The sequence below is a fragment of the Neurospora hispaniola genome (assembly GCF_033458365.1).
Source record: "Neurospora hispaniola strain FGSC 10403 chromosome Unknown B0T23scaffold_3, whole genome shotgun sequence".
Taxonomy (NCBI): Eukaryota; Fungi; Ascomycota; class Sordariomycetes; order Sordariales; family Sordariaceae; genus Neurospora; species Neurospora hispaniola.
The window spans coordinates 2816704-2835332 of NW_026944408.1; the positions used below are offsets into that span (position 1 = coordinate 2816704).

An 18629-nucleotide genomic window follows, 5' to 3' on the forward strand; every position below is an offset into this window, starting at 1 on the left:
GAAGGCTGAGAACAGGAACAGGAAATGGAGAGGGTTTGGGGCGAGGGAGAGGATCTGGTTAAATAGGCACGGGAGACGGGGGGTTGCAAAATGGAATCAGCGGGTCACCAGAGGGCAAGAAAGGTTTCAACAGGTGGCTGCGCGCCTGCCCGGATTGCGGATTTGGGGGTTGGTGCTGATTGCGAAGGGTGGAATGAGTGGGAAGGTGGGCGATAGCAAAAGGGCACTAATCCTTTTTCGGAATTACGAGTGGTGGTTGCTGGGTGTGTTGTGTGAATTTATTTTTTTAGAACTTGATCAAAACTGCCGTATTTTGCGACGTGCAAATCGCTTGTTATTCATGCTCTAAAAGCGTGCTGCTTGGAGCTGTTTGTTTTCCCTCCAAGAAAGAAAGGGCCCCTGCTGCACATCGCGTTGTGTCGTTGGTCCAAAGAGAAGCGGGAAAGACCGCAAACTGGTCTGTGCTCGCACCAACCTTGCTTTAGCGTCGCTGGAAACCATGAACGCTCGGGCCAGGAGACCGTTCCTCGCTGATTCTGATCTTGAATTGTTTTGAAGGCTCGCTCTGATTGGATTGAAGCTGGAAATCGTGTGTGAAATGGATGAGGTCCTTGATGAGAAAGTGGAAAGCATAGGTACTAAGGAGGAAACATGGGACAACGGGAAATCCGGGGATGCAAAAGGCGTCCGATGTATTAATATATTCTAGAACTGTAAAGCGCTCTGAAGTCTTCCATCCCAGATCACCCTTACCAAACTTGCTAGCGCCCGACTCCTCCAGACGAGTTTGCAGTTGCTGAGGCTGTTCCACTTCGGTGCTTCTAGGTCGTCTGGTATCTACGATGCCTTCTTCACCTGCGGTACCTACCCGCTCTTGCAATTTTTCTTTGGGAAAGTCACGCCGACAAGACTTATCCGACTTATCAGGCGCATGTTTCTGCTTTTCTTCTGCAACGACTTTTCTTTTCTTCATCGGCCCTCTCCGACTCAAACCGCCAACTCATTCTGGTCTCCTTCATGAGGCAGACATAGCCGGGCCTCCCTAAGGACTCTCATGCCAATGAGTACTATACATTCTGGCCAATGCATTTTTAAGGTCATGATTACTCCTCTAATCGTCCAGTGTGCCGTTCTCGAAAAAAAAAAAAAAATCCATGTAGGTGAGAGGTCTGAACCCAGTAGTGAGGATATACCAATACGCCGGCTTCCTCACACCTGCCCATGTTCTCCGTTCCCAAGCATAAAAACGCCTTTTCCATGCAGACATTGGGTGCGAATGTGAAGCAGTAGCTGGATCTGGAAGCGAACGGCCTGCTCTTTCTGTCTCATTCCGTCACCCAGCAAGAAGCTCCCGCGCATCAGATTGATGACGCTTTTGTCACCCATTCGTCGCCAACAACATCATATCCATCTGGTGAGCCATGCTCTTCAAAAGCAATTTGTTGAGGGGTATGTAACTGGAAAAAAACGCATCATCATGCAACCTGAACCCGTAGCCATAAAAACAAGAATGTCCCACCATACCCATACCACCAAGACCAAAAGCAACATATTTAACTTCAGGGGTATCACTGCATCATGGAATCGTCCGGTCCATCGTCGTCCTCCAAGCTCTCAATGGCTTCCTTGATTTGAAGGCTCGCCTGATAGTAGCAACTGTTAGCAACATCTTCTATTCCAGTCGCCTCCTTGAGTACAAAACTCACCTTTGGATCCAAGCTCAAAGCAATGGTAAAGTGGCGCACCGCCGATTTCTTATCGTGCAGTGTCTTGGAGAGCTTGCCCAAAAGGAAGTGCACCTGGGCCCTGTCTGGAGCCAAGTCCTTCAGAATCATGAGTTCCGTCTGCGCCGCCTTTAACTGCCCCATCTGCAAGAGGGCACGAGCCTTCTTTAGCCGGACATCGGGGGCACGTGGAGCCAGTTCGGTCGCTTTGGTGAAGTACGGTAGGGCCTGTTTGAACTGTTTCTGCCTGTGCAAGACCGAGCCTATGCAGCAGATTAAAACCGCATGGGCCGGATGGATCACCGAGGCAGCGTGATAATGGCTCAGTGCCTTGTCATAGTTACCCAGCTTCTCGTAGACCCTTCCGATGCCGTAGTATGCATTGTAGTGGCGCTTGTCTGCCGCTATGGCGTGTCGGTAGGCCGTGAGGGCTTTGTCGTATTCCTCGTTCTCCACATGCTCGTGTCCTTGTAGGGTATAGGCGTACGCAAACTTGGGATCCAGTTGCGTCGCTCGCTTGAAACACCTCAGGGCTTGCTCATGATCATATGCCAACGACCATGCATTTCCGAGGGCACACCAGGCTTCTGGTGAATCCCATACTGAGTCGATCATCTCATGGGCAAGGAATGAGAGCTCCGTCTCTTTCTTTAAATGCCACAGAACAGTCGAGTAGACCTCCATGTCCTCAAGGCGAGTCGGAGCAATAACGCGAAGTCGCTTGAAGTATTTCTCTGCCTCGGCATAGTTGGCCTGTTCATACTGCGTCCTTCCCATCTGCGCCAAAACCCAGGGTGTGTCCTGGTGACTCCTCGGAAGTGACATGTACGCCGCCACTGCCTCCTGGCATTGGAACTGGGATGAAAGCGCATAACCGGATGCCAACTTCTTCAACAAATCAAATATCGTTTTCAAAGCTTCTTCAACCGCCTTGACAGACTCAGACTCTGCTGGTTTAGGGGCGGGGGGTGGAGGTGGTGCCGCTTGCAGCACCGGCGGTTCCTTGGCGCGTGGTACTGCCTCGGCGTGATCAATGTCCATACCAATATCCTCCTGTGGCGGCTTCCGGTTGCCACTGATAACTCGACCAACGTTTGCTCCACTAGAGCCCGGCCGAGCAAATCGAGATATTGGGGGCCTAGCCTTCCTCAGCTCACGGGTTGCTCCCGCGCTCGATGTCTTCGTTGCCGTTGGTCTTGGAACTACATTGAGTCTTGCACTTCGCCTAGGTTCATCATTGTTCATCGATCTTGTTTGGACTGGATGCCCTGCTGCCGTGCGTTTTCTTTCAGTCATTGAGCTGGAAACCGTTGATGTTTTGGTACCTGATTCCGCATGGTCTTTGGCTGATTCTTGAGCTTTATCTTTCCTTCTTGTTCCCAGACGGTGTCCCGTTTTGGATGGTGCATCAGTTACAGTAGAGTCTGTTACCTGAGCAGCCCGAGTTCTCCGAGGTGGCGCTTGCGGCGGCTCTGCCTGGTGTGCAGCACGACTAACCTGAGAATTATGGGCGGTTGGAGCAGGCGCAGATTGCGTATCGGTTTCCTCAAGCGGTTTCCCTGGCTGACTTGATGTAATGCCTGACTGAGAAAGATACATCTTGGATATAAAGCCATTTTCCGAATCTGGATACGACGCCGATTCCTGGGATGTCCCATATGGCCCGAATGGATCGCTTGGCTGTCTGTTTTGTTGCTGGCCAGTCTTCTTTTGCTGCAAGGGCTCTGGTGGTTGCGGAGAAGGACCTGCAATCCAAGCAAGAATCGGCGTAGCGTTGAGGCCATACTCGAGGGTTTGCGCAAGACCATCGCTCGCCCTGAAAACGTTCGGCACTCTGACGCTCACTCCCATGTCGTAAAGGTTTGTGAAAGCTTCCCACATGAACGGATTCCGTCGTAGGGCCTCCTCAAAACATGGTATGGCCTTTTTCTTATCGTCATATGCTCGGTAAAGTCTGCCCAGGAGACAGCTAAAGGCAGCTGCATCGGGATATGGCATCCTGGTAAAAGAGGTATGTTTCCCCAAGTTGTCCGCCTTGGACCATTGTTTCCTCCCATTCTCCAAGCCCGTTATTCCGTCTTTGTATCGCTCCAACTCCAAGCACGCCTGCGCGAAAACGTAGCAGGACCCTAAATGCGAACCTCTATACCCCGAGCCCCGACTGACGTGGTAGGCGGTTCGAGCGTCGCCGAGTCGCAAATGGGTGTAGGCGAGGAGATAGGCGGAATCGCAAAAGGATTGGTCATGGGCATAGAGTCGCTCGGCAAAGAAGAGTGCGCTCTCGTAGGCACAATTGTCGAGATGGTAGTAGATGGCCTGCCTTAGCAAAAGGGAGACGGTAACATTATTTGGCGTCATCTTCCCCGCCATGGCCGAACCACCAAACCCGCGGTCGAAGTGGTGTATGAAATATGCTACCGGCAAAACGGATCCATGGGATTACCGAATAACAGATGGTGAGCTGAGGGTGAAGCGCCTCGTTCAGAAAACCGAATGTCGGAGGGTGGGCGGGAGTAGCAAATTCGCAAGGCTCACTTCGAGGCGAAAGGGTTATCGAGGAGCGAGGGCTAAATCGTTGTTCGTAATCGTGAAACTCGTAAATGGACGGAGCAATCTTCGTTGTCGGAATTAGTCTGCGCCTGCACGGTCAAAGCAAAAGCCGGGTGCAAGGGGGGGGAGATGGGCTGCGCTCAATGAAGGGCGCGCGCGAACAATGGACGATGCAGCTGCTGTATTAAAAGAGTATCGACAAAAAAAAAGAATCCGGGTTTGCTGAAAGCGTCGCAAAGGGTAGAATTGGGACTTGAATGGTGGAGTGATGGGATGCTGAAGGTACCGCTTTCAGGAAGCAAGATGGTCTGTGACGTCGGGGAACAAACAAAAAAAAAAGAGTTGAAGATGTATGATGCACCCGGCAAGCAGGTCACCGACAGGGAAGGGTCCAAGGGTCAGCTTCTCCAACAACGACAACAGCAACCTGGATATGTCTAGCACGACATGACTTTCCACTCTCCCAAACACTTCAGTTTGTGTTGCGACTGGACCGAGCACCTCGTGAAGGAGGGACTGAGATGGCGGCGGCAGCAAGGGCTGTTTTGGTCGCGCGGCAGCGTAGAATTCGCGATACAGATGGTAAAGTCGGAAAGGGCCAGGTTACGGCAACCGGACTCTTCCCTTGATTTGCTTGTTGCGGCTGCAGCGCTGGCTGGCTGTCAGTCTCGTTCGCGACTCCAGGGTGAGACTTTGGTTGGGTTGGGTTGAATGTTGTGGTTAGGTGCGGTAGCTGCGCGACGCTGCCTTCCGAACCAAGCAGTGGTGGGGAGAGCTTGCCGGGCAACACAGTGACAACTACGACAACTGACCCGACCCCCGGTCTCATCTTCACACCTCAGTTCTGCAACTGCAAACTGCCCGACAGCTGCCGAGACCGGCTCATCCCCATTATAAAAGTGCAGTGTACAACTGAAGTATGTAGCCCAGGTCGAGGTAGTCAAAGCCACATGGCGCCCTGGTGCCTGCAGTGCCGTCAATCGATCTGATTTCAAGTTAGCGCAAGCAATGCCGGGTCACCATCCCCAGCCACAGTTGATCTCCAGGTGGCTGGCGAGGATCCATTTTAAGACATCAACACCATGGACCTCTTTAAGCTGCCGTTAGGTTTCCCCTCATTTCATCCCTGCATCTCGCTCATCCTCTGCAATTGCTAGGTAAGTTCTGGGTCTGATCTTCCTCATGCAACAGCTACGTACTACGACAAAGATATTTTCACTGTAGGGTTATCGGCGACGATCCTGAGTGACTTGTGGAATTACATACTTGCTCCTGCCCTCTACTGACTGTAGTGAGTAGTGTAGATTGACTTTATGTTGGGCAATCACGCAATGTGCAGGAACTATAGGGGCAGGTGCGCTCTTTTGGCCTATTAGTCGGTCCTTCCGGGAATAAGTGAGTGAGGGTTGGGAAGTTACTGTCGCTTGCGGATAGACCGCTTCGGTGTTGACTTCAATCTTTCTCATATCAAGAATCTCCGCCGCACTCTGACGGCTACACTGTGTCTCAATCCACGCATCGTTCAAGTTCATATGCACCAAGGATGCCTCCCAACGAAGTCTTGGACTATCCTCTTTTCTTATATTCATGCTCCTCTTCACCCTTTTTCTTGGTACCCACGCTCCCGACCATCACCTGGCCGACCTCATGATGGATCCCAGACACCAACAGTGATTTTGCCGCCGTGCCCGCGCAACATACTCCTAATCATCTGTCATCTCGGTGTTGTACATTTACCTCTCGCTCAATTGTATCATCCCCGACTTTCAACGACCATTTGGGCTCGCCCCCAAATTTCATCGCCAATTGCAAATTGTCCATCCGGCGGTGGGCGTTGCCCATTGAATCCCGAAATTGTGGCAACTCATCTGAGTTCTGTCTAGCGAACAGACATCGATCCATCTTTTGGTGGTGTACCGGTGTTACCATAGGCATTACACGCCCTGCACCGTTACACGGGCATTGTAACAGGAGTCAAGATTTTCGTAAAGGTATTGAACCTTTCACTCACCATTGCTTCCCTTGCTACACTGTGAGAGGTGAAAATTGAAGCATGTAGAACTACCTAGTCTCGCTGCTTTAGTTGAGAGCGGGGGAAATGGTCAAGAAAGTACTTTAACGATGGTGCAACACCTCACTGGCTTCAACGTGGAGTTAGGAGTGGAGTAAGTCGTGATGGGAATTGCTCTCGAGACTTCAACATTGCTTAGTCAGCAATACACTGTCGCCATGATGCCAAGATGCAGCTTCCGTTCAAAGCTGGCTTCTTCTCTCAACCCTGAACAGCCAAGCAGGGGACTCCATCAATCCTCACGACACTCAACATTGAAGACAGCGAGTGCATCCAGTCTGCCGGCATATCTCAAAACCACGTCGATTTCCATCAAAAATAAGCACCCATAAAACCTGACCAATGGCTCAAAAAGCGCGCAAGGACCGGGCCAAGTCCAACGAGTCGACCCTCAAGAACCTCCACATTGGCTCCCTCATCGTCAACGGCATCTTCCTGCTCTCTCACTTCCTCTTCCGGTCGCGCTCCCTTCTGTTTTGGTTCATCCTCTCCATCCCGAGCTTCCTCTGCCAGTACACGCTCGAGAAAACGGGCCGGCCCAGCTATGACCCCTCTACCAAGGCGCTTAAGGCTTCCGGCGAGGACCTCGCCGCCCCTGGCCTGACCGAGTACATGTTCGACGTAGTCTGGGTCACCTGGGCGGCTGCCATTCTCGTCACCCTTTTCGGCAACTGGGCCTGGATATTCTGGACCGTTGTCCCTGCTTATGGTATCTACAAGGGCTTTGGCCTGATGGGCGCCGCCAAGTCGATGGCTGGGTTGGGCGGCATGGGCGCCGCTGGCGGTGATGCTGCTGGTGCTGGTGCTGTTCCTGCTGGCAACAGGAAGCAGAGGCGTGCTGCTGCTTAAAGTGGGAAAAACCTTCAAGTGGTATTGCATGTGGTCTAGCCGCTTTGCGCTGTCTATTAACCTTCTATTCTACTTTCTCTCAACTACACACATCACCGCCATTGCCAACTACCACCTCGGTCACCTACGCCTTATGCCACTCCTGCTCCTTGGTCCACTCCTCGATTAGCACCGGATCAACATCCTTTACCAACACATGAACATGTTCCAGCGCTCTCACGCTTTGCAACGCCACCCAGTTCTTGAAATACAGCACTTTTTCCTCACCACCTGGACCCAGCCGATCTACAAAGTACTGCTTCACGAAATCACCGACGATCTTGCGGCTCTCAGGCGTCATATCGCCCTTGTTATCATCCACCGCGATGGGCGTGCGCGTCCACACCACCATGTGGATGATGCCCGGTTCGAAGCCGTACGGCCAGTCATTCAGCAGGACGCAGTAGTCGGAGGGTTCGGCGAAGGGGACGTCAGAGACGGGCGTGAAGGGGGGTGCGCCCCATGTCTTGGGCAGGCGGTGGGCGAGGAGGTAGTTGGTCATGCTGCCGTACGAAGCCTTGGTCTCGGCTGTCCATTTCATATAGCGCCGGAGATCGGACGGCTTGCGTTTGAGGACGGAGAGGTCGTTGTTTTCTGTTATTTTCGGGAAGTGGTTAAGATTCAAGAGTCAGAGACATGGGCAAGAAAAGCAAAACGGGCGGGCAGGTTGGCTTGTAATATCGATAACGCGTGGATGTGTACATATGATGATTGTAATGAGACGACGACGACGATGATGACCAAAAAAGGAAAGAGAAATCCCTACGGATAAGAACGCGCAGTTCACTCCATGAGTGATACTTGAATTCCTCATCTGTCTGTGACAGCACCCACTTGTCGACAGCCGTAAGAGGGAAAGGGTTCTCCTCTTCCTTTACCGAGACTGGGGCCGGGTTCGGGTTCGGATCATTTGCCGGCGGCTCGGATGGCAGTAGAGCGTTGTCACCCATGATCTGAGCCTTTCCTTCCCGGGTTTCGCAACCGAGAGTAGGAATATCGAAAGGCGATTTGGAGTATTTCGGTTGGCTTGTGATTTTGTTAAGAGATCCTGTTGTGAGTTGAGCCGTTCACAAGAGAACTTGCAAGTCACGAAAGCCCGGGGCCCAAAAAATATAAAAAATCACCTCGATCGGACACTCGGTGAGCGGGAGCGGGATTCGGGATTTCTGGGCGGTGATAGGTATTGTAGGTTGTCTTCTTACTTGTGACACGGGCAAGAGGTTGTAGCGAATGTACGATTTGGTCTTTGTTGTACAAACGTAATGAGAGAGTGTGAAAAGCCGAAGCGACGATGAACAACAAGAGCAGTTATAGGCGCATTGCGTCGAAGATGCCCCTTGGGAACAGAGGTAACAGCATTACGAAGAGAGATAACGGCCATTTTGGGCTTCATAATTCGCTGATCTCGGGCCTAAGACGCTGATTCCTGTGGCCCAGTGAGGTGGTGTCGTGGAAGTGGGACTGCCGTTCCGTGATTCGGAGGCGGGGGGGTTTCCTCGGCTTCGGGACGGGACCTGAAATGTCAACAAAACGTCCCCGGCATTGGGTGACGGACACCGCCTTCCTTCAGCGGGATGGTGTTTCCTAGTCAATTGAGCGCCGGTTGGCAGTGGTTTAATGGTGTTGTTACAGCGGTGCACAGGGCAGGTACACACCTGTTGTACACTAGCACCCGCGCTACTATATCACAGCCCGTCAGGTCCCGTCCCGTTGACGATACGCACAGGCACCTAGAAACCGGTCTGGCCCGCAGCAGAATCGACCCACCCCTCAACACTCAACAACGGGACCTGGTCCGGGTGCCGTAGGCTCAAAACACACCCCCTGTTTGACCCGGCCGAGTGGATTGGATCGTTGGATCCCCGCCTCCAGACTAATCGCGTTTTTGCCGTTGCTCGAGTCAAGGAAGAAGTGGCCTTTCACGGGTACTTTTGGGGAGTGGTTGGACGAGAGCAGAAAGTGGAATCCCTTTTTTTCTTATCAAGAGGAGCTCTTCGTCTTGCCTTACCCACCTCGCCGTCCTCCTCCTCCTCCTCCTTCTTTCCCTTCTTCTTCTTTTCTTCTTCCCTCTTCTTCTTCTTCTTCTTCTTCATCCTTCTTTTCAGGTAACCGACTAGAAGGGACAAAGACAGGCACCATGTCTGAGGAATCGCTGCTCGAGCGCAAGTACTTTGACGGGATCTACATCCCCGCTGGCCTTTTGGTCTTCGGCACCGTCATCGTCAAGAAGGAATGGACTCTCTACGCCGCCCTTGCGGCCCTCGTCTTGGGTGCCATCAAGTACTTTAGGATGCGTACGTTTTCCCCATTATTTATTTCGAGGTGCTGAAAATTCACGCGCTAACCACCTCTCGCTGCAGTCCCCAAGAAGGTCCTCAAGCCCGCTGTCTTCCAGGAGTTCGAGCTCAAGGAGAAGACCATCATCTCCCACAATGTCGCCATGTACGTATTTCTCTTACCCCCTATCACCTATAGAAGCCGAAAACAAAGACTAACGGTTCCCCCCTTTGCAACAGCTACCGCTTCAAGCTCCCCACTCCCGACTCCGTCCTCGGCCTGCCCATCGGCCAACACATCTCCATCGGCGCCGCCATCGAGCAACCCGACGGCTCCACCAAGGAGATTGTGCGTTCCTACACCCCGATCTCGGGCGACCACCAACCCGGCTACTTCGACCTGCTCATCAAGTCCTACCCGACCGGCAACATCTCCAAGCACATGGCCTCGCTGCAAGTCGGCCAGACCATCCGCGTCAAGGGTCCCAAGGGCGCCTTTGTGTACACCCCCAACATGGTCCGTCACTTTGGCATGGTCGCCGGCGGTACCGGCATCACGCCCATGCTGCAGGTCATCCGCGCCATTGTCCGGGGCCGCGCCGCGGGCGACCGCACCGAGGTCGATCTCATTTTCGCCAACGTTACCGCGCAGGACATTCTCCTGAAGGAAGACCTGGACGCGCTGGTGGCTCAGGACAAGGGTATCAGGGTTCATTACGTCCTCGATCGCCCGCCTGAGGGCTGGACCGGTGGTGTCGGCTTTGTCACGCAAGAGATGGTGGAGAAGCTGCTGCCTAAGCCGGCGAGTGATGTCAAGATTCTGCTGTGCGGCCCTCCCCCGATGATTAGTGGGTTGAAGAAGGCGACGGAGGCGTTGGGCTTCCAGAAGGCTAGGCCGGTTAGCAAGTTGGAGGATCAGGTGTTTGCTTTCTAAGCGAGTCTTGAAGCAAGTCATGCATCGAATGGTTTGGCGTATCTGTCTGATCCCACTTAGAGGAGGACTCTAGGAGGAACATGATGGTGGGGAGTGTCAGTAATGAGATGGGTTGGAAAAGGAAAAGGTTCGGCTACTACGCGTCATGAGAGGCCTGCCCCCTGAGAGCGCTGCCGCCGATACCGGAAGGATCTAAAAAAGGCATTCGCGAAGCCGTTCTGTTCTATGCACATGACAGGTCGCGGGGCCAGCTATTTATCCCTCTATATATACCTATAATATGCTTGAATTTAGGTACCATCCTATCCATACGTGTATTGCACAAGAATGGCGAGAGTCAAGGTGGTCTTAAGTTTGTTGTCGACCTGCCCCGGCAAAGTGTATGGCATCAAGAGTCGATTAAATGCACAAACAATCGCCGTTCTGTCAATGGCAGAAACCTCAGTCGATGGCTATTAATTACCAAGCTTTCATTGGATTTTCAGCCTTAGCTATCTACCAGCTCACAATCATTCTCATGAAAATACATCTTTAAATAAAGTCTGAGATGTATTAGGGTACCGAGCTGCCAACTCTTCCAAACCCGTTTCTAACCGAGTGAGCAGCGATTTGTTTACTTTACAACCTTTTCCCCCTGAATGAGTCCACAGCTCCCCCCCTTGAGCCTCAACGCCAAGAAACGCCTCCACAAGGACAATCTACACCACGTCGTGTGCTATTACCGTGAAAGGGGTGCGCAAAATCAGAGCACATTATCCCAACTTCCCGTACCCGTGGCAGGTGATTCTTCCCCCGTCGTGGTGCGAGTGCCAGAATTCCCTACGTCGTCGGTAAGCAGCATCCACGCATCACCATCATCATCTCCTCCATGCCCCCCAGCTGTAGCAGTCTCATTATTGTAATCGCCATTGGCATTACCACTAATGCCATCAAGATTTCCAAGTAGAGGGCATTTGCCAGTACAGGTATTGATGTTGTTCCCAAGGTCGTCGTAGTTGCAGTTGTTGCTGTTGCTGTTGCTGTTGCCGTTGCTGTTACTCAAAAATAAGGGATCGACCACTACGTCTGTCAAGCCTAAATCGATCTGACCTATCCCTCGCATCCCTCTCACTCCTCCCGTCTCGGTGATGTTGGAGAAAAGGTCCATGTTGGTCATGTCCTCTAGCGGGGTATGTTGGTTAGGGTCGAAAACAGGGATGCATGAAGGTTCGGTACCGGTACTGTTATCCGCAAACATCGCAGTGGATGAATCATTTACACTTCTGTGAGGAAGCTGGATTACCGGCGGGGAAGTGTCGCTGTTGGATTTCATTAAACAGGGAGGTCCCACAGCAGTCGCGGGTCTCGGGCCCCAGCCGTCGTTGAACTCGTCACTGCTTTCGGTGGTGAAATCTGGTGGTACTGCTGCTGTAGGCTGACGATGTCGATACTGAGAGGGAAGCGCGGAGCTACCGAACTTGAACAAGTCGGAAAGGTCGATGCGTTCGAGAAAGGGCTGCTGTTCGTGATGGATTCGTCTCCGTTTGGCTTCCGGTGCGAGACCAGGACCGCTACTTCCGCCGCTGGTTCCTGTAGTGTCACCATTTTGGCCTTGCCTATCCGGACACTGAGTACCACCACTACAGGCACCAAGCTCACACTCCGGTGGTGGTACGACTCCCGCCGCAGCTCCCCCGTTTTCGTTCAGACTGCCACCACAGGCTTGCGCCGCCGTCACTGCTATCCCACATCCACCACCACCACCACTCCAACTTGCTTCTTCGGGTATGATCCTACCTCCACCCCCCATAGACATCATTCTCGGGACCACCGGCCTCTCACCGTTTTTCGTATACTTCGACGCAGCCGTTCGCCCCAGCAGGGGAATCCCGTGGTTGCAACATCCATACCGCTTGATGTTGGGTAGATTGAAGAACGCACTGACATCGTTTTGCTCAATATCGAGGAGGAGCTGGTTGAGGTAGGCACGTGTGATGATGTGTTGCCGACCGATGGACTCCATGCAATTGACGATGAATTCGAGCTCGGGAGCCACCCAGGGCGGGAGCGGAACTGGCGAGGGGGATGTGAAGGTTTCTCTTGCGAGATCGATGTAGACTGTGGAGGCGCAGTACATGGAGAGGGCTATCAGGGGGGTTTTCTGTAACAGAGTGAAGTGTCATTGTGAGTAAATGGACTGCCAGTGGTGGCATGGAAGAAGTACATCGAAGAACACTACTTACGTAAGGGCTCATGGTCTCTCTAGCCAACCTCATAATATTCACGATTTCTCTCGCAGCATTCAGTCTCCTCACTCTACTCCTCTCACCTAGCCGCTTGTCGAGCCCATACTTCTTTACCGCGTCGTAAGCAGCGCTATGTAGGCAGAGTACGGACGCGTGTATACTCAAATTAACCTGCAGCGCCACCGTTTCCGTGATGTTGGTGGGCAGTCGAAACTTGTCGGGTAAGAACATGAAGGCATCATCTAAATTGTTGTCGATCTCGCGATGGCGTTTCCAGTAAGGACCGTCTTGAAGGTCGTCGGGCCGGTCCGATACCTTTGATCGGTGGACATGGTTGAGCAGTTCGTTAAACAGATAACCTATGACGGCCATGCTAGCGAAGGAGGAATACGAGGAACCACCAAAAGCTTCTTGGAGCGTGGGCGAGGCTTCGTAAGAGCCTGTATTAAAGGCGTCTTCGGAGGCAGGAAGACGGGTTGTGGTCTGCTGAGGCATTAGTCTTGAAACCCCGATCGATCCCGTCAAATGGATATTCTTACGTCTTTTACATCAATCATGATGGGCCACCTAGTGTTCATGGTGATATGTACGTTAGCGCAGTAGGCACCCCAGAATGTTCTTCGACGTTCTTCTAGTTCAATCCAGCTCTTGGGAGGAGGCAAAACGTGCCCATCAGAGTCTTCCGCATCCCCTGAGGGGTCATCGAGTCGTTGAAGACCCAACATGTGCACAAGTCTGGCACATCTTGCGGCAGTCATTGCGGCCCTGGTAAACAGCATACTGCGGGCCTCATTGATGGCGGTTAAAACCAAAGCTTGGGCATGATGAAGCGTTATGAAATGCTCGCCAAGTCCCTGACGATTCATACTCAGTTTGGGAAACATCCGGCTAGAACCCCAGAGATTTGACTGACCTTCAGCTCATCAGCCTCCAAGTACTGACGAGCACGATGATAGAAGACGTCATAATAACGGTCGTACATGGGATGTCCCTTTGCCGCATATGCCCAGATTGCGTATTGTAAACACATGGGCGGACGCATATGAGTGGGTGAGTAGAATGATCGCATGTAGTTTCCCGGGTGAACAATGGGCACGATCTTTGGCTTCCGGAAATGGAAGAACAATCGATGTCTTCACGTCCCGTTCCTTTAGCATAATCTTTCGGATGGGATGATTTAGGGAGAAACTCACAGATCCTCAATCATCTCAATAGGTGGTAGCCCCTCGAACCTTCCCAGCTCAATGAGATCGTCACTAAAGCCTCCGATCCCAGTCCCTCCTACTCGTGGCGCTTCAAAAGGTTGAGGTGAGTGTGGTCGCTTTGACGAGGTTGCTCTGTCAGGTGCCGGGGCAGCCTCCATATGGCTAACGGTTTTAGACGCTGATCCATGAGATGCAAAGCCAAACGAGTAGCTGGCTCGCTCAGAGCCCGACACTATTTCCTCTGATAGTTCATCCAAGCTTGTGGTAGCACTCATCTTGTCGAGGGCAGCAGTAGCGCTCGCATCATCACTTGCACCCTGGTTATCAGGGCCCAAGGACTGCTTGGTGACATTTCGAATGAGGCCTTCCACTTGAGCTATCGTTGACAATGTTAGCTGATTTAGCCTGTGTGTCGGACAAACAGAAATGACTTGCCCAATCTCTCTTCGAGTTCCTTCACATTTCGCCGCTTGAAGTTCGGTTTCCTCCTTGATTCAGGATACACACACTTTCCCCCTGCCGTCCCACATCGTGTACATATTGGCTTTATGCGATCACCTACATCAAAGAGTCGAAGAAAGTTAGACGTTCAAAGTAGTCAGTGTGAGGGGGTTTTATAGGCGAGATGCGTCTAAGCTGCCGAACCGCATACTCACATTTCAGCTTTCGGCTCCGACATGTCATACATGCCAATGGTTCCAGATCTTGGTCTGATGAACCAGCAACTGGAGAGGTTTGTGCCGATTGTTGGACCTCTGATCCAACTCCCAACGTTCCTTCGGCTGTCGTCGTGGTATCCGTATTGCCGTTGGCCATCTGATATTCGATAACCCCGTTATCCGTCCACTGCCCAAATCAGTTAAGCGTGCTTAGCTAATTCTCAGGGGTCTGAAAGACAGTATATCTATCGTAAACTCGCGGGTTTGATGCAAACAAGACGCCGAGAACAAACACCAGGCAACCGGGGAAGATGAATGATCCCGAAGGCCGATTCAGATTGTTGCGGTACGTTATAACCTAAAACTCCTGACCAGGATGAAGAGGGTTTGGTAATGACAACAGCCTTCTGTGTGGCTTCATCGCTACTGCTGACTTGACCCAGTTGGAGCCTGTGGAGGAATGACAGGGATTTCGGACTTCTTACGGGCAGCACTTGCCCCGATGACCGAAAGCGACCTAACAGCTTGGGGTAAGATCTGTTAATGCACTAACATTGACTTCTTCACACAATACAGAACAGATGGGTTTCTGATGAGCAAGTAACAGAAAAGCAATCCCAACAGCGACCATAACAAGATTCAGAGTTCGACAGAACTACAAAGATATTTTGGAACTTTTTTTCGTTTCATATTGAATGTACTTAACCTCAGAAAGGCTAGATTGAGCATTGCACCATCCACTAAATTCGAACTCGCCGATTTTACACGATAAGATCGTGAGCAAATGAAGTCATCTACTTTCCTTGTCAGCTGCTCATCCAAGCCTCATTAGGACATCTGTATCTTCTCAGACGAGAGATGAATAGTGAAAGAAAAGGAACATAGGGAAAGGGTTTGCAGATGCTGATGAAAGAAAATGGGAAGGAAAAAATGAGGATAAAAGGAATCGAAGGGGCAGTAGGACAATGACCAAGTGGGTTGAGGGTGTGATACCCATTCGCCAATTCTGGTTGCCTCAGTAGAGTTGATTGATCCATGAAGGACTGCAGCAGGTATGTTCAAACACGACAGAATCCAGCCAATGGCTAACTTCTCCTTCGACTTTTGGCGAGCGATATGCGGCTTCGAAACGGACTTTTTTCTTGAATCCGAATTTGGTTTCGAGGAGGTTATTCAACCAGGCGATATCATCGGTCTGGTTTTCTTGAGTCTCCATGTTGTTGAATCCATTGTTGATGTCGAATTTGGTCTTGACAAGGTACTGCATGTAAATCTTGAAGGTATAGCGGTCATGTTGGCAGGGAGCCGCGTAAGCAGGGTTGCGTGAAGGATCCCAGAAGTCGCACATCTCCTTTGACTTCGCGTTGAGTGAAACCGAGGCGAGAAGCCGATCCAGGAGTGCAGATCCGATCTTCTTGCGTCTCCAAGAGGTATGAACATACACATGGGCCTCAGCAGTGGCCCTGCTGGTGCCTGTTTTACTGCCAGCCAAACCGGGCTTCCAAACTGAGAGGTATGCAAACCCAAGAACCAAGCCTTCTTGGAGATTCGAAGGGAGGACCTTCTGCTGTGGTTGATTTGACTCGAATCTAATGCCATCTTTCAACGTGTCCACCCTAGCCGAGCCGCTGACGGCAACGATGAAGGGAAATTCGTGCCCATGGGTGTCCGTAAGGATTTTCTCAAAGTCCGCCGGTCCCAAAGGTGCAGAATCGAATTTCTGGACAACTTCGCTGTTGTAGAGGGATGCCACTGCCTCCATATCGGAAGCTGTAGCAGGGCGCAAATGCATTGGTATCTGGGGCACAAATAAGTCCGCAATGTTGACGTTGATTTGAACATTCGGTGGCTGGCGGCTCGACGGTGGAACCTCTCCTCGATAGTATTTCCCACCTCTCTTGGGCGCGAGCTTGCGCTTGCGCAGCAACTCCGATGACCAGTTCTTCTGACGCCATCGAAGTTCCGGGTCCTCTGCTTCGCTCACTCGAGTCTCAGGGTATGCGACAGGTGCGAGAAAGCATCCTGTCTCTGGATTGATATCACGATTGAAGTGATTGCGCTTAGGATATAAATATGCCTTTGCATCGACAGTCACGTCCCGGATCCATGACTTTACCAGGTTTTTGTTGTAGTCTTCAGTTTGAAGGCCTAGATCGTAATTTTGGCCATCAAAAAAGTGACCGAACCGTATGGTGGGGTTGCCCAATTCGTTATTGAACCGGTACATGGGGACTTCAACGCCGATTTCGTTACGAATATCCTGGGACATCTTCTGATTGACTTCCTTGATTTGTTCAGGACCATCGCTGAAATCAAAGTCAGAGAGCGACAGGGGGCTCCGTTGCGAGCCTGACCAGTCAAGCCGGCGAATAGGTAGTTCATGCTCCATATAATCAGCAGGCACCGGCGGGGGTCGGTGCTCTTGCGGCCCTTTTGATTTCCAACTGGGCTGAGGAACGTGCCATCTCTTCTCTGCTGCCCAGTGTTTCTTTTCTGCTGCCCAGGGTTTCCTCTCCGTTGCCCATGGCTTCTTCTGTGCTTGCCAGGGTTTCGTCTCAGCTGCCCAGGGGTTTGCAGGCGCGTTAGCCTGATGAACGACGGCTTGGTCGCCCTTCAGAGTGTGTGGACAGGCACCCGAGTTCTGGTTACCAGCGCCAACTGGCTGATCGACTTTCGTGACTTGTGGTCCCCATCCTGTCGGGGAAGTACTTCCCCATGCAGAGTTGTTGGGGTTGCCAGCTTGGGGAGTTGGTTTCAACGCAGCTCTGCTGGGTTCATCTGGGCTCGAGGCAGTATTGGGCTGCGCTTTTGGTTGCTGCTGCTGGCTTGGTCCTGGAGTGGCGGAAATCCTTGCCTTGCTGAAGTCAACAACTTTGCCGTTTGGGTCTTTGATGACAATGCGTCGACCTTGAGGAAGGTGCCCAAGATGAGGAGAAACTTCTGGGACTGGCTTGAACTTTGGATTGAGATTTTGGTGGATAATAGCTAAGGGGCGTTCTTCTGTACTTGGGGCAACTGAGGCAACCCGTTTTCCAGAATCGACTGTTTGCATGGCGGGAACCTCGGGTTTGGTTTGCTTTTCGCCAGTCATTTTCAATCCCCTGAATAAAGGGTAAAACATGGTTAGCATTTGATAAGCAAGCGTAGCACTGCACATACTTACTCTGTTAGGTGTCAGGAGGTCGATGGTCGCCGCCTTGATGTTCTATTCAGGTCGCAGAAGTTGCTTAGTTGCTTTGGCGATCGAACAAACCCAAACCAGAACTGTGAATGGATGATATACACCTTGGTACGGGGTAGAAGTAGCAGGTAGGCGCCTGTTTGAGACAGGATACCGTTGTGAGCTGGCGAGATGCCTTTGATGATGATGAGTAGGTGCCTGTTGTCGGATCGTCGTCGAGTCCAAATCCTCGGTATTTTTGCCGTAGGTCAAACTGCTTCGACAGTTAACCAGCTCGTGTAGGGGCCTTTAACGGGCACTGGTTGGTGGCGTAAACTTGTGGTCGCAAATCCTTGATGCGAGGTCAGTTAAGTTGGAGTGGAAGTGCTAAGAGGCAAGAAGTTCGATAGTTCGCTAGAAGTGGAAGCAAGACGGAGGAAGCGACAAATGCTCGTCGCACTCGGTCGGAATCGAATGATGATCGACGCCAGCGGTTGCGCTCCGTAGAGGTAGCTGAGGCTCCCGTCCGTGGACAGGTTCTCATCAGATGCTGACAGGCGGTAGGATTCGGGAGTGTTTGAGTACAGGAAGGTGAGAAGGGTTGTGAGAGGGACGGTGTTGCGAGAGAGAGAAAGCAGGAGCCAGCGGTTGCAAGATTGCCCTTTTAGGGCGGGGTTGAGCGTTGTACGTGCGGTGGTGAATGGAAGATAAAACCTGAAGATGGGACGGCAGGTGCACCTCAAACAAAGTGGTTAGCAGCTGATTTGAGGCCTGACAGACGGTCCGTACCTTCCTTGTACTTGTGGTGGAGTGAAGTTAGAGGTAGGTTGTTGGAAGGTTGGCGGAAGCTGGAAGGTGCCGTCCTGAAAGATCCAGGTTCAGTGACAATTCGAGAATCCAATCACGCCAATCACAAACCCTTGTTGTGATAATTCAT

The 18629-nt window shown here is 51.9% G+C and overlaps 6 protein-coding genes across 6 annotated transcripts; 2 read left to right on the forward strand and 4 right to left on the reverse strand.

Annotated features, from left to right (window-relative positions):
• Positions 1-415: 415 nt before the first annotated feature.
• Positions 416-1091, reverse strand: B0T23DRAFT_118318 (uncharacterized protein). Its single transcript, XM_062831996.1, has one exon. The coding sequence runs from the start codon at positions 971-973 to the stop codon at positions 482-484; it is 492 nt and encodes a 163-aa protein (XP_062694243.1). The 5' UTR covers positions 974-1091; the 3' UTR covers positions 416-481.
• Positions 1092-1568: 477 nt separating this feature from the next.
• On the reverse strand, positions 1569-4094 carry B0T23DRAFT_315173 (uncharacterized protein; the record flags this gene model as incomplete). The annotated part of the gene is made up of 2 exons (XM_062834846.1): positions 1569-1643; positions 1707-4094. 2 exons carry the CDS (start codon positions 4092-4094, stop codon positions 1569-1571), a joined length of 2463 nt encoding a protein of 820 aa, XP_062694244.1.
• Positions 4095-6687: 2593 nt separating this feature from the next.
• B0T23DRAFT_427774 (uncharacterized protein) lies at positions 6688-7194 on the forward strand (the record flags this gene model as incomplete). The annotated part of the gene is made up of 1 exon (XM_062840092.1): positions 6688-7194. One exon carries the CDS (start codon positions 6688-6690, stop codon positions 7192-7194), a length of 507 nt encoding a protein of 168 aa, XP_062694245.1.
• Positions 7195-7256: 62 nt separating this feature from the next.
• Positions 7257-8882, reverse strand: B0T23DRAFT_118471 (uncharacterized protein). The gene is made up of 3 exons (XM_062831998.1): positions 8436-8882; positions 8000-8259; positions 7257-7827 (listed from the first exon to the last, which is right to left on the reverse strand). The coding sequence occupies exons 1-3, from the start codon at positions 8624-8626 to the stop codon at positions 7319-7321; spliced, it is 960 nt and encodes a 319-aa protein (XP_062694246.1). The 5' UTR covers positions 8627-8882; the 3' UTR covers positions 7257-7318.
• Positions 8883-8962: 80 nt separating this feature from the next.
• Positions 8963-10754, forward strand: B0T23DRAFT_335961 (NADH-cytochrome b5 reductase 1). The gene is made up of 3 exons (XM_062835800.1): positions 8963-9527; positions 9594-9675; positions 9750-10754. The coding sequence occupies exons 1-3, from the start codon at positions 9371-9373 to the stop codon at positions 10441-10443; spliced, it is 933 nt and encodes a 310-aa protein (XP_062694247.1). The 5' UTR covers positions 8963-9370; the 3' UTR covers positions 10444-10754.
• Positions 10755-11185: 431 nt separating this feature from the next.
• Positions 11186-17623, reverse strand: B0T23DRAFT_312950 (uncharacterized protein; the record flags this gene model as incomplete). Its single annotated transcript, XM_062834717.1, has 9 exons — positions 11186-12583; positions 12666-13151; positions 13208-13456; positions 13582-13801; positions 13862-14249; positions 14381-14431; positions 14530-14719; positions 15086-15121; positions 15623-17623. 9 exons carry the CDS (start codon positions 17621-17623, stop codon positions 11186-11188), a joined length of 5019 nt encoding a protein of 1672 aa, XP_062694248.1.
• Between the last annotated feature and the right edge of the window lie 1006 nt (positions 17624-18629).